Here is a 14,200-nt window from a genome sequence, read left to right on the forward strand (position 1 = left end):
CTTTATTATTACAGCAAGGAAATAACCTTACATAAATCATCCAGAATGAGTGCTCTTTTTGTTTTTTAGATACTCAAGATAAATACACACATAATTATTGTGTGGGTCATAGAGCCACTTTTTTCTTTGCCTAACAATAACTTTATTGACCTAAACACTTCACCAGCGATCTAAGAAGTTGTTGGAAAGGTTACAGTAAACTTTCAAGGCTTAACACTTTTGTTTTGTAGTTCGCTAACGAGGTTAACAGTCCTCTTCGTGCACACCAAAGCTGACAATTACAAATAATTTATAAAATACATAAGCGTTAGTTGTGCAGCTGTTTACATATTCATCATGTCTTAGAAAATGATGACGCTATTAAAAAATAACCAGTGCTAAGACACTGCATGGCATTGATCCACGGCTACAGAGCTTCGGTCTTGCATTGTTTAAGATGATGTAGGTGGCTCAACATTGTGTCAAGTTGCACCTTTAACATTAGTTGTGTATCAGAAGAGGCTTTTTTTTTTTTTCCACGGTTTCAACAAGGCTTTAGGAATCTACTCAACCCAGCCGAAAAGGGTTAAAGGAGTCCAGCAGAGGGGAGTAGTGCAGAGTGAGTGTGTGTGTGTGTGAGCGCACAGGACAGAGGCATCGAGTTGCGGAGCGGACTCGTACACAACTTCCAAAGGCCACCGTGTCCGCGGTAGTCGGCCCTAGGGGGGCCGGAAAGGCACGGCCTGCGCAGAGCTGGCAGCGCCCTGAGGGTCTAGGGGGCTGGGTTGGAGAGAGAGGGGTCTCGTGAGGGTTTCAGGGCGTGGCTGGAGTGGGGGGCGCGCGGCGAGTGTGCGCGGGTGTGCGCGCGCGAGAGGGCGAGTGTGAGCGCGGCGAGTGTGAGCGCAGCGAGTGTGCGGCCGCGTCGCCATTCCCCGTGACGTCAGAGTGTATTGTTGTGAGCGGGGCCGAGCGTAGCATCCCCGGAGCTGTCACCGCGGCGGCCGCGGCGGCGGCGCAGCGCGAGCCGCTATTTGTTGACATCTGCCTGATGGGCATCTCCAGGGAGGACCCTTCCTTGCAGCTCTAGGGTCTACACGTGAACTGCACGCAGGACATCTGCCCTCCATGGTCCGCGGCCATATCAGGATGAATGTGAACTCATTTTCTCTCCTTCCAAACCTGTCCGCTCCATCCCTCCCACCCGCCGCCGCCGCCCGCGCGCCTCCCCCCGCGGAGAGAGTGCGGGTCACCGGGTCACTGGGTCATTGTCTCCGCGCCCGAACCCCGAGCACCCCGTGGAATCCCCCACGTCATCATCAGAACCATCAATGAGATGCAAACATGAAAGACAAGAGGAAGAAGAAGGACCGCACCTGGGCCGAGGCTGCCCGCCTGGTACGTAGCGCTCCCCGCCCGCCGCCCGCCGCCCGCGCGTCCCGCCGGCCCCGCCGCACGCCCCGCGCCGGCCTGCGGCGGCGGAGACGGCCACTTCCAGCCTGAGCCGCCGCCCGCTCGCCTGGCTCTTGCTCTTTGTTATTCTGCGGGAGTGGGCTCGCCCGGGGGCCCGTGTGTGTGTGTGTCTGTGTGTGTGTGTGTGTCTGTGTGTGTGTGTGCGTGCGTGCGCGCGCGGAGGGGCGCAGCGATTATCTCGGGGAACCCGGCGCCCGCCGCGCCCGGGACACTTCTCCCGGTACTTCGCTCTCGGGGCTCGGCTGTACCTCCTCCACGGGTGAATTTACAAGCGCTTGGCCCCGCTCGACTTCCCTCTCTGCTGCTCCGGAGACCTTTGTGTGGCAATTACCACTCCCTCCCGGCCCCTCCACCCCCCGGAATTTCATCAGTAACTCTCTGTGCACGGTCTGTGTGTAGGTTCGGCGTTTGTGAGTTCATACATTTTACACGTGCATGCACGGTGTGTGTCCGACCCGGACTTGTGGGGCGTGTGCATGTAGCATAGGTCGTTGCGTGTCTGTGTGCCGTGTCGTGTGCATTATGTATGCACACTGATACGTGCATGTTTTGTGTGGATCAAGTTCGTTGGTGTTTGTAGGTATTGTGCTCTGACCGATGTTTGTGTGTACATTCCATGCACGTGTGTGCAATTTTGTGAGTGTGTGTGTCCGGGTGTGTGTGTTTGGTGAAGTTGGGTCAGTGTCATTTGTAGCGGGAGGTTATTAAGAGTGTACAGCTAGGTGTGTTTCACTGCTGGCTTCCTGGGCGGTGTTACTTGGCTGCTTTTCCTTTTCTTTAACCTTTCGGAGCTTACGTTTTAATCAGCGAAAGAATGTCTCTATAGAAATGCTGGTTGGCAGAGGGGCGTCGGCGACTTTGGTTTGATGCATGTGTATGTGTGGGTTTTTCTTTTTTTTCCTTCATCTTCTTTTAACGGACAGCTGTAAACGGTTGTTTTTTTTTTTTTAAAGGATATTTCTGTACAGTGTGTCTCACGGGAATGCAAGGCATTACATTTGAAGCTCAGCCTTTCAGGGTTTTGGCTGCATAAATTAAATATTTATTTACCAACTTGCTATCAGTTATAAATTGACCAAAAGAAAGCAGACTGCATGCAGCGGGGGTGCGGCGGGGAGGATGGGGGTGAGAACACCTCAGGATATGTTACTAGGTTGACTTTGTAAGGGTTGTTTTACTGCAACTGTGGTCGGGGTTTTTGTTTGTTTTTGCTTTTTTTTTTTTTTTTTTTTTAAAGCTTTTGAGTAACTACATCATGTTCAAGGAGAACATTTGTCAAAAGTAATTATCTGAGTTCGGTTGAAGGGCCTTGCTGGCATGTCTCTGGATTCTGGCAAAGGGTTTTAGATAATTGACCCTATTGCCCTGCGAAGAAGTGGCAAAAGTCCTTTTTAATTGAGGTCTAGTTATTGGTAGCTGAAGTGGCCAGGCCCCTTTACTTCATCTTTTAATTTGTAATAGTGTATGTTATGATTTCTCCCCTTAATCTGTGATCATGTTGATGGCTAAATCACTCACTGTCTGTGGATGAATGGGCAGGTGATAGTCATTCTCTAATGAACTACATCTGGGAGAGGAAACTTATTTGTGAGGAATACGTGAAAAGTAAGCAGGAAGCGTTAAGTAGATGCCAGAATTATGTTATCACTGAATTTTTGCTAAAGCAGAGTACATTACTTATTGTTTGCTGAGCCATTAATTCAGAATTGTGTGAGGGTGTGCAAGGCTTCTGAAAACGTCTTCTTCAGTTTCCTTGGAGTGGCAATCGAGTATTATTATAGAGCTTCAGTGTATGTGTTTTAAACAAGTGAACAATGAGTTGATTTATAAATATTTTAAAATAATGATTGATGAATTAGCTGTATCTGCCTGCAGAGAGTTCTTTAATAAGTAACGGTATTCTGATGGAATTTAAAGCTAACCATTTGTATTCAATCAGTATATGCTGCTGTCCTTGAAAGTCCTGTGCTTTATTTGATCTAATTATATTGTATTGATAAATCTTGAAATAGGTTTCCGAGTTACAATTTTTTGTTAAAAGTTGCGTTTTCCTCTTGCAAAGTTCATTGGTGGGAAAAGACACACTAGGAGTCATCAACACAAAAGAATTAATGATAGACCAGATGTCTGTATTTTAACCAGACATATTGAACTAGTAGTTATGGTAATTTTTCAATTTGGTTCAAGTTATTTTTCCCCTGGTAGTTGTACAAATGTGTATGTATTCAAAATGTGACAGTTGAAATAAAATACTGAATAAAATAGCAAGTAATTGTTACTGGAAATATCTTTTTCAGAAATTTGCCGTTTGTAGTAGTGACTTATGAGCATTCTTAACTTATTTTGTGAAAAAGGAGAAATGGTTCCATTTGGGTAATAGTGACAGTTTTTCACATTTTCTTTGATTACATGAATGCATATAGACTTAAACTCTCTTCCAAACTTGCATGAAAAACATTTTACTCTTTTAATTGATAGTATTGATTTATACTCAATGAAAAAGGGATGCCTTTTTTTTTAGCATTCCTGTGTTAGAAATACTATTATGTATTTTTACACTGCCACTGCTGATTTTGCTGTCGTTGTTGTTAAGGATTTTTAGCCTTTTCTCCATCAAATGTTAAACCAGATGTCTGATTTTAAAACTAAAGACTAAAGATGGATGGAAAATATTCAACTCAGTATGTGGTTCTTGCAATATATGAACTAAAGAGAGAGTATCCAAATTAATGTTAAGAATAACCTTCCAAATCATCCAGTGTACACTATGTATTATATATCTATATACATATATATGTGTATATGTGTGTGTGTGTGTGTGTGTGTGTGTGTGTATATATCCTACTGGTGTGTGTGTTTGCATGTGATTATCTTGAACGAGAGGATATCAAAGCAGAGGGAATGCAAAATAGATTTTTTTGAACTGAGACCAAAAGCTTATGCTTAAATGTAGCTTGCTATTCACTTTTAAGAAAAATGTATATGGAAGAACAATTCTTTCTAGAGTAACTAAGAACTTCCATCTGACAACAGAATTTTGGTTTTCTTTGTGAGAAAAGTATCCAGCCTCCAAATCTGTAAACTCTGAGTGTCAGCTCCAGGGATTTTATTTTAGATGGAGATGCAGCTATCAAGCTCTACCAATTTTCTCATAGAAGTATGTCCTGTTTGGATGTGGCGGGCTTGTTTATCTTAGGAAAGGAGGGATGGTGGCATAATTCCCCTGTATTTTTAAGAATGCAGTGATTATTAACAGGCTGCCATTTTTAAATAGTAATATGACATCTTTTATTTTCTTTCTGCCCTGCATCAGTTGCAGAAATTTCAGCCTTCAGCCTACCCCCATCCCCCTCGGCCTTTTGCAGTTGTGGTTGTTACTTAGCGCAGGGCCATTTAATATGGAGTCTGCTTCCAAACCAGATGCATTTTCATCTGTTTTATCTGCTCTTCTGAGGTTGTAGAGTCTCAGAGGATCCCACAATCACATGGAAGTTTCTTCTGTCTTAATATATGTAGCCCACAATAAGAATAAAAATCAAAACCATAACTCATGTCGAGCTGGGGCTTTGACTTTAATCCTTTCGACTTTTATCTCAAGTCTTCACTCTGTTACTATAAATACAGTTTAAACCATTGTGAAAGCATCTTCATGCTTCTTTGTAAAAAATGAGGATTTGACAGGACTTTGTTTCACTGCACTGAGGGGTTTCTTTGTTACTGGCTTACCACAGAACATACTGTTATTTATATGTTTATTCTAGGTTAATTCTTTTTTTTTTTTTGACATGCAAAAAAGTTGTTGCTTTGAGAAGTGCTTTTTGATAGTTTAATCAGTTTGTTCTATAGGGAATGCTGCTGTTAAGATAATGGTTCAATGTATTAATTTGTTCCCTGAGTTTCCTTCTATTTGTTTCATTCCTTACAATCTTTGTTTAGTCTCACTGGCACCTGAAAATAAATCTGAATCTTCAATTGCTTTGTGCTTGGTAACATGGCTGATTTATTTGCTCATAGTTTAGATACATTCACACAGATAATGAATATCAGTGGGGTTTTTTTTTTTTTTTGGTAGTTCAAGGTGACCTTTGGAAAATTTTTTAATGGCAAATTTGACTCATTGTTGGGAGAAAACAGGCACATACCCTTTTATGCCATAGCAGAGTTACTGAAGATTTTAAGTAAATTGAAATTTTGTAAATCATAATCTATTAAAAATTAAGTAGGGGTTTATTAATTAAAGGAAATCTGTGTGAATCTTTTGCACAGTGAAGATTCTTTTGCATAATGCATTATATTCTAAATAAACTGTTAGGGTTTCTGTCAAATTAAGCTGAATGGTAATGGTAGCTGTTAAACTAGAAAACAATTCATAATTGTTAATGTACTGGTTGCCTTGCCTTTTATCTTTGTATTTTAGAAATAAATATAATTTTTCAGGGGCGGTGAACATAGGGATGGAGGGGAGAGCATTGGTCCTGCGTTTGGCATTTTCTCACTGTTCTAGTGGTGCTCAGATTTTAGGTTATGACCAGGCCTTCATAACAGTTGAGAACATTTTGACTTGTGATTCGGGGTAAGCCCCAAAGGTGCACATGAGCCATAACTGTGACAGTGCTTACTGGTTTGGGAGCCTGGCTAATGTGTTTGGCAAATGGAGTTTTATTTTCAAAAGCTTACATTTTGGTTGGTTTGATTCAGCTGTTTTCTGTGATTCACACGTAGCATCATCTCTTTACGTCTATATCTCATCATCTTTCTTTCAGATATGGAACCTAAATTTTCATTTTGCAATTTGAAAGATGGAAAAGAGTTGAGCAAGCCTCTCGAGAAGAAAGAAGGAGTTTCAAGTTGGAAAAAAAATGTGTTTGAAATAATGAGGAATGTGAACTTGGGCCCAGTGTATAGGTTGTTAATTTTTTATTTCCTGCCGACATGAAAGAGAACTTTAAGAATTCTTTCTTAAGTTTTTCTCTCTTTGACAAATTCTTTAGTAGCAGATGAGCATATGGTAGCTTTTAGAGGTGGAATTTCACTACAGAAAAACTAACTGATAAAGTAATTAAATTTAATTTTTAATAATGTAATCATTTCAACACTTCACTGAACTGCATTGGAAATGTGAATTATGGTCCCTAAATATTTTGAGGGCTCCTACATAGCATATGGTTCAAATGCCAGGGACGATACAAAGATATATCCTTAAGGAGTGTAGAGTTCAGTGGTGGAGACTAGAGAACTTGGAGGGTGACTGAGCAGACACCAACCGTGGGCATCGCATGAATGATCAAGAGGCACTAGTTTACAGATTTACGGAAGGGAGACAGTGATTGTAGAAGGCTTACTGGATTAGGCGAAGCTCGGTTTGTCCTTGAAATCTGAGTAAGATTAAACAGGTGATGAGAAAGCATTCTAGGAAAAGAGAACTGCACGGGCACAAGGTGTAGTGTCAGGTGAGAGGAAGCAGTCAGGGGACAATGAACAGGACAGTCTAGAAATCTCAGAAGGCTTGAGGGTGTGGGCACTGAAATAAAGTTGAAAATTAAATCGTGACCCAATTGGGGAGGGTTTTGAAAGTAATATTAAGACAGTTGGACCTTGTAAATTGTAGCATGGGTCTGGTGGGGTGGGGGGTTAGTAGAAACACACAGCACACACACACACATACCCTCTTCCTTACAGAGAGGGGACCCCGGTGGTCTGAGGGTGTCTCTGAATGCTTCCATTACTTAGAAATAGAGTCTAAAAGCAAAATTGATGTTAGAAATATTTTATTTTAGATAACACAACTTTGTTCTGTCCCATAGCCTTTGCCAAATGAGGGAAAGTAAACATTAGTAAGTACTATACCTTACAGTTGTAGAAAATGTATCCAGAGCACTCATTTGCCAAAAATACTCTCGAGATCAGTAGGTAGCTAGGGTTATCTCAGTAACTCATTCTCCTAGTGTGGGGTTTAATGACGTGCCCAGTATCTTCACCTTGTTTGTAAGGAGCAGGACTGGCATAGATCTTTTTTAAAAAGATGCCATATTTTGAAAAAATAATACAAGCATTTTAATGGATGTGAATTTAACGGATTTGTTGCATGGAGGCATGCGGAGGATCCAAGCCTACATCACACTTACTGCCTGCCTTTCATTTCTCTCTCTTTCTCTCTCTCTTTTTCTAAGCATCAAAACTTTGCGTGGTGGTGGTGGTGGTGGTTGTTCATTTATAATTTAAAATCCCTTCTCCCCCACCCTTGAGGTCCTCAGTTGCAGATCCTGCCTCCTTCCTGCCGGGGCTGGGAGGAGGGGCATCTGTACAGAAGGACTTTCCGCTATTTGCCAGCACTGAGTGCCTTGATTGTTCTGCTTTTGTCCCTGCACAGTAGGTAGCTGTGGAAATCTAGCCCTGACTGAAACCTTCCCTGAAGAGCCCTTGGGGAACAAATAGAAACATTATATGATTAGCCACATTGTTTTCATTATTAAACAAATCTACATAAAAGGATAGCAATTAACAGCTTTATCTGCCTGAACTTAGACACCTACCTTTCCTCTTGCCTCCATATTCCCACTTGAAGTGGTAACAGTTAACTGTTGCTGATTTTAATGTCAGCACTGAGGAAACTAAATTGGGAATAGGCACTTCTCCTGGTTGATTGACATATAGCCCTCTGACACATTCTTCTGTAGTTTTAAGGCAAATTCATGCCCTGGGGTTAGAGCCAAAGGGCTTGTCAGACATTGACTTTAAAAGCTGAAATATATAACTTAAATGACATCCAAGACCTTAGCTTTGGTGGAACTTTTAGAACCTGAGGAATTCTCCAAGGCAGTGCAATTTATACTTAATGGACGAGCTTAGAACTTGTAAGATTTTTGTCTAAGTATATAGTTGTATAATTTACTTTATGATGCAGTTACTTACCATGGGTTTATTTTGCTTATATTTAGCATAAATTAGTCCATGACCAACTTAGATAATGATGTTTAAAATAATTCCACGACTGAATTTTTTTTGGCAAGTGTTCCAAGTGTTTACTAATCCAATAGTTGATTTTGGAATATATTATTTATGACTTAAAGGAGGGAATAGGAAGGACCCTCTTCATCTTATTCAGAAGACAGATGGCACTTTCAAGATTTTGTTAACTATCATGTTTTGAAACCTGTCTTAATAAATTCAGGGAATTAGAAATTGAGATTGGATCTTTGCACTTGTTTTTCAGCTCAGTCATAGAGAAGACATGATATAGTGCGGCTGTTGGTTATTCTTGGGGTTTTTTTTTTTTTTAATGTCAGAAATAAATGGCTACACATGTAATTTATGCATGTATGGAAACCTAGTTGGCGTAGCTGCAGAACTAAGTCACTGTCTGGACCATCAGGACTCTGTATAACCTTCCCTGCTTCCTCTCCCTACCATGCACAAGCAACAGACACTCTCTTATTTGAAAATGTGTTTAATAAGAACATCTCCTCCCTTTAAAATATGTGTCATCATAGCCTCAAAATATCGCAGTCAGAAATTGTCATTCCTTAATTCGCTGTTTAGTCTAATTGCTTATCTCTTTTAAGTCAATCCTAGAAATCAATTAAACTTTTTGAATTAAACTTCTTTGATATGTTCCTTGTTCCCTTTCCATCACTCTTGCTCTTTCCTGCTTGCTTGAGGGTCTCCTTTCAGTTTCCCTCTTAATGCTGGTATATCTCAGAATTCTGTGTCCCCCGTCCTTTTGATTCCCCTCTCCTTGCGCAGTCTCTTCCACCTCAACGGAAGTGTCCCAGGATAAGGACTCTAGCCTTGATCCTTTCCTTAAAGTTTGGACTTACACTAACAATTTCTATTGTTTATCTCTATGTACTATGGATATTTCAAATGAAATTTATCCAGTTCAGTTAAATATTCATTAGAGACCTCCCACAAATGTACCATGCATTGGGTCCACGAAGAGGAAAGGACAGCATTCCTGTCTGGAGGAGGCTTCTCTGTACGAACGTAATCACATGGTGTCTGTGGAGAGTGGTAAATTCTGCCTTCTAAATATAGCTCACATTTAGCTCCTCCTCTTTTCATTTTCTATATTTTACTGAGTTCTGACCTTCCAACTAATTTCATCACTAATTTCTTTTCCAAGTCTTACTTACTGAAGCTGTATTTATCCTTCTAGAACAGACCTGATCTTACTGAATCATTCCTCTGCTTACACTCTTGTGATTACCTGTAAGTTAAAGTCCAGCAGGTCATGGGAAGCCCGTTTCAATATCAGAAATCCTTTTGTTAGGTGATGTATGACTGCTTTCCCTAATAATATGCAGCATTTAGCATGTTCTGTCCATTATACATCACACCAACCTTCCCATTGTGTAATAATCTCTGCAACCTTAGATTTATTTTAAATTCTTTGAAACAGAACAAAGTAGTTATTTCTAATATGAGATAGTTAAATTCATCAACATATTTTATCAACTTCTGTGCTCAGCTTTATTTCTTGTATTACACTCACTCTCCAAGTTGCCTCCTTTAACAGCTTATTTTTTTAAATTGAGGGTCTCCAGGTTCATAAACAGTCTTTGTATTTCTGAAATGTTTTTGTTTTGCCCACCCCTTAAAAATCTTTCTTAAGATTTTGTATTTTGAGTTAGTTATAGACTCACATGAAGTTATAAGAATTAAAAAAGAGTGAACAAACGGCCAAATCCTCTCCCTGTCCTCCATACCTTCTTCCCAAACCCTCCGTATTCTCATAATTTTAATCTGAATACAGTCAAGATTGGGTATACAAAAGTGGTCAGCATCAGCCTTTAGGAAGCATTATCCCCCAAATATGTGGATTATAATTCAAAAAGAGATTTTTTTCACAAAGCTTAGCACATCTTCCGTTAAAAAAAATTGGAGGAACTTGGTAGGAAAAAACTAAGAGATCCTATGTTGCTCTCACCTTTGAGTGATAATTTAACTAGTTGTAAAAGTCTTAGTTGACAATTTTTTTTTTACCCTTAGTACTTCAGAAATGTTTCTTCATTATGTTCTTGCATCAGTGGTTGTAATACCTTGTCTGTGGTGAGTTTCATTGTTTATGTTTTAAGAGGTAATATGCCTTTCGTATATGAGAGTTGTTACATGTTCTTTATCCTTGAAGTTCTGAAGTTTTAATGCTTTGTCTTAAATGTTTGTGTTTATTCTACCTGGTACCTAGAGTATACCTTTTTCTAAGAGTGTACTTAATCGTTGCCTTTTTATGCTTTAAAATTTTAATCATGTTTTGGTATAGAACTTACTTATTGTGTCCCCAGAAGGCCATGAATTCTTTAAAGTCTTCTAAGAGTTCCCACAGCATCTCATAGTTTAGCTTATGGGTTAGCATTAAAAACAATGTGGAAAGGACTCCCCTAATATGGAACAGGGTACAACAACGAATGTGCTGGCTTTGCCAGTCAGAATTATGGATTGCAAGCAACAAAAAACAATTCTTGCTAACTTAAGTAGAAAATGAGGTTTCTTTTGGAGGCCATAAAGTAGTTTATATAATCATCCGGAAGGATCTGGAAAAAACAAAAAAGGCTGGAAAAATAGGCAGGGATCGGTAGAGGCTGGGCAGCAAAAACACACACAGCCATGCTATAAGAACATTCTACTTGGGATATGGCTGTGGTACCACTACCACCACTCGTGTCACCACTGTGACTTAGTGGTGTCATAGGACACTGCTGTTGCTCCCAGTGTATCATATGGATGTATCATAATCCACTCTGTCTTTGCATCCCAAACTCAAGATTCAAATTCACAGGCAGATGCATCTAATTGTCAGACTGTGGTTCCCAAATCTATACCTTAGCTGCTAGGGACTGATGAGAAAGTGTACATGGCCTCTTTACTACTGTAGTGGAAACATCTCCATTCGCATTTTCATAGTGACAGTAAAGTCAACAAGGTTAAAACTGAATGCCACATCTCTTCCCACCTCCTGTTCCCAGCAAGTCTGCTCCCCCTTTCTTTCTTCTCTCTAGGAAAGCCACCACCATCTTCATAGTTCTTCAAAGCAGGAACCTTCTTGTCATCATTAATGTCTTTTTGTATCTTTTTCCTTTTTATCCAGTAGTCACTGAGTTCTGCCAGTTTTATCTCCTTTTCTTCAAATCTTCAAATTCTCAAATATATGCTACACTTATATCCATTTCCACTGTAATTTACCCTGACTCAGGCAGTATGTGGGTTTGGGAAAGAATATAGATTAATGACAGGCCTAAAAGGTCAGGCAGATGTATGTTTGAGTCTCAATTCTGCTACTTACTATGTGTTTGACTTTAGGCAAATTATTTAACAACTCTCAATTTTAGTTCAATTGTCTGTTAAAGGGAATAATGGCATTACAGAGTGGTTGGAATATTTAAATAAGATAATATGCATAATGTACTTAAGTGCAGTGTCTGACATCAGAAGGTGCCAGTTAATGTTAGTGTCTGGTAGTTCCCATCTTCGTGTTGATACAAGCACCTTGTAAGTGGTTTCACTGACTCCAGACTTGCCTCCACTGAGAATCATTCTCCTTATTACATCCACAGCTGCTTCTTCAAAGGTAGGACTGGTTCATGGTATCCCCTTGAGTCTGACTTAGTTCCTGTGGGAAACAGATGGCTTTATCTTAAAATGGGTGATTGAAGAAAGTTAGGGCACAATAAAAGACAAGAACAAGGGATAGTGAGACAAATCGGGGATATCACCAGCAGGAAGATGTAACTATCCTTAGACTGGAAGGGCCAAGAAGAGCAGGGAGTGGTTATTGCAGTGATGTGGGCTCTGATTATAGGAGAAGGGTGACCGACAGACGCTGTGACCATAGGTGGTGGAACATAGCCGCTGCCAGCCCTCACCCCTGCAAGAGGGGAAAACATGCACTGACACTCGCTCCACTCTTCTTCCATCCACTGATCTCCAATTGGTGCTTCCTATTGGCTGAACCCACCCCTTAGTCAGAGGACAGAGGACCTCCATTGAGGAAATTCAGTTGTCAGCCTACTGGGTCACAAAGCTGGGTGGAGAAGGGAAGAAGTGAATCAGGAGTTGCTAATGGGGAATGTACCAAGTACCTCTTTTTCAAAAACCCTTTAATAGCTTCCCATTATTCTAAGAGTATCGTGCCGCTTGCTTCAAGATCCTTCAGGTTTGTCTTTTGCTTATATCTCCAGTTTCATTGCTTGATTCTCTTACCGTCGTCATTCTAAATGACAGTCGTATAAAAGTACTGTTAGATCTTTGAATTTATCACACTGTCCCATATTTTGTCTTGACTTCGTACATGTTCCTTTTCTTTGTAAAATCCTCCCTCCCTACCCTTCTGTTTCTTTTCATTTGGTAAATTCCCACACTTTCTTCAGATTTCAGCTTCCTTTGAGAAGTTTTTATACATTCCCAAGCACTTCATAGTTGGGACAGTATATTATAATTAGTTGTTTACTTTCTTGTTTATAATTTTTCCCGAGTGCCTGATGCACTACCTCACGTTAGGATGGTGCTTATTATAGTTAAATAAAGTGAATGAGTCAAAGAAGATTTTTCAGAGGAGCTAAGTTTTTAAAAGTTTTCAAAAGATCTGTAGAACTGTAACACTTCTGTCTTCTTGATTTATTTCCGTGTCATTGCTGAATTGTCATTGTACAATCTAGAGAAGGGATCAAATTTCCTGAGACTCGGTTGGACAACTGATAGATTTTGAAAATCTGTGTCTACTGTCAATTCACTAGCCTCTTTTATTACTCTGAGATAATAATTTAATGAAATCAATGGCAATGAAAAATATTCAGTTCCTGCCATTAATATGTTAGGCACCATGTGAATGCAATAAGATATGAACCTTAACGTTTGGGAAATTATCATTAAAAAAACAAAAAACCCTTAGGGCCCAAGAGATACTTTTTTGTAAATTTAAAGTTGCAAGGTGTAGTAGAAATTCAGTAACCTAAAAGTAATCTTCTTTTATGTTTGATTTTAATAAGGTACAGTGATATGTAAAGGCTTTCTATGCCTCGCAAACCAAAAAGAGAATTATCTAGTGTATTGATTTACAACACAGATTGGAAATGTTTGCAAAGTAAATAATCTCCTTTTTACACATAAGTAAAATATTTATAAGCTTAATGTCATAGCCTCCTTTTGAGAGTGTAGAAATCTGATATAATGATGGAATGGACTTCGTATATCAGCTATCATAAAACATTACTATTACTAAGTTAACTAATAATTAGAATAACAATTACTAAAGTAATGACTAATAATGGCTAATAACAGCTAATACTTATTGGGTACTTGTATACCTGATACTACACTAACTTGTAGTTAGTTATATGCATTATATGCATTATATTGTTTATGCATTGTTATATGCATTATATTGTTTAATCCTAAGAGCAAACCTAGGAGACACATTGTAGTATTATCTACCTTTTTAAATAAAGAGATTGAGATTTAGAGTGTCAGTTGAGTTTCTCTCAGTTGCAAGTGAAATAAATTTAGTGAAAACTAGTTTAAGCAAAAAGGCTCACAAAACTGAGAAGTCCAAGGGTGGACTTCGGTTGTAAGTGGGTGTAGAGATGTAGAGAATGTCATCAGAGTATTTGCTTTCTCTCCATCTTTTGTCTTTGTCTTTTCTTGGCCTCATACTGCAGACAGGGTCCAATAGAAGTCTTGGTCAAGATAAGATGGTTACTGCACCCCAGACCTGCATCCTCCAAGCCTAGCACACCAGCATAAAAAGAATCTCTTTCCC

At 39.8% G+C, this 14,200-nt stretch overlaps 1 protein-coding gene across 1 annotated transcript in view; it reads left to right on the forward strand.

The window, feature by feature from the left end:
• Nucleotides 1-1,265: 1,265 nt before the first annotated feature.
• Nucleotides 1,266-14,200, forward strand: part of ASXL3 (ASXL transcriptional regulator 3) — a 178,098-nt gene continuing 165,163 nt past the window's right edge. Inside the window, exon 1 of the mRNA XM_007455171.1 lies at nucleotides 1,266-1,374. Within this exon, the coding sequence (XP_007455233.1) occupies nucleotides 1,321-1,374 (54 nt within the window). The 5' untranslated portion in view covers nucleotides 1,266-1,320. The remainder of the gene's footprint in view (nucleotides 1,375-14,200) is intronic.

This window comes from Lipotes vexillifer, unplaced genomic scaffold (genome assembly GCF_000442215.2).
Source record: "Lipotes vexillifer unplaced genomic scaffold, Lipotes_vexillifer_v1.1 scaffold90, whole genome shotgun sequence".
Lineage (NCBI taxonomy): Eukaryota > Metazoa > Chordata > Mammalia > Artiodactyla > Lipotidae > Lipotes > Lipotes vexillifer.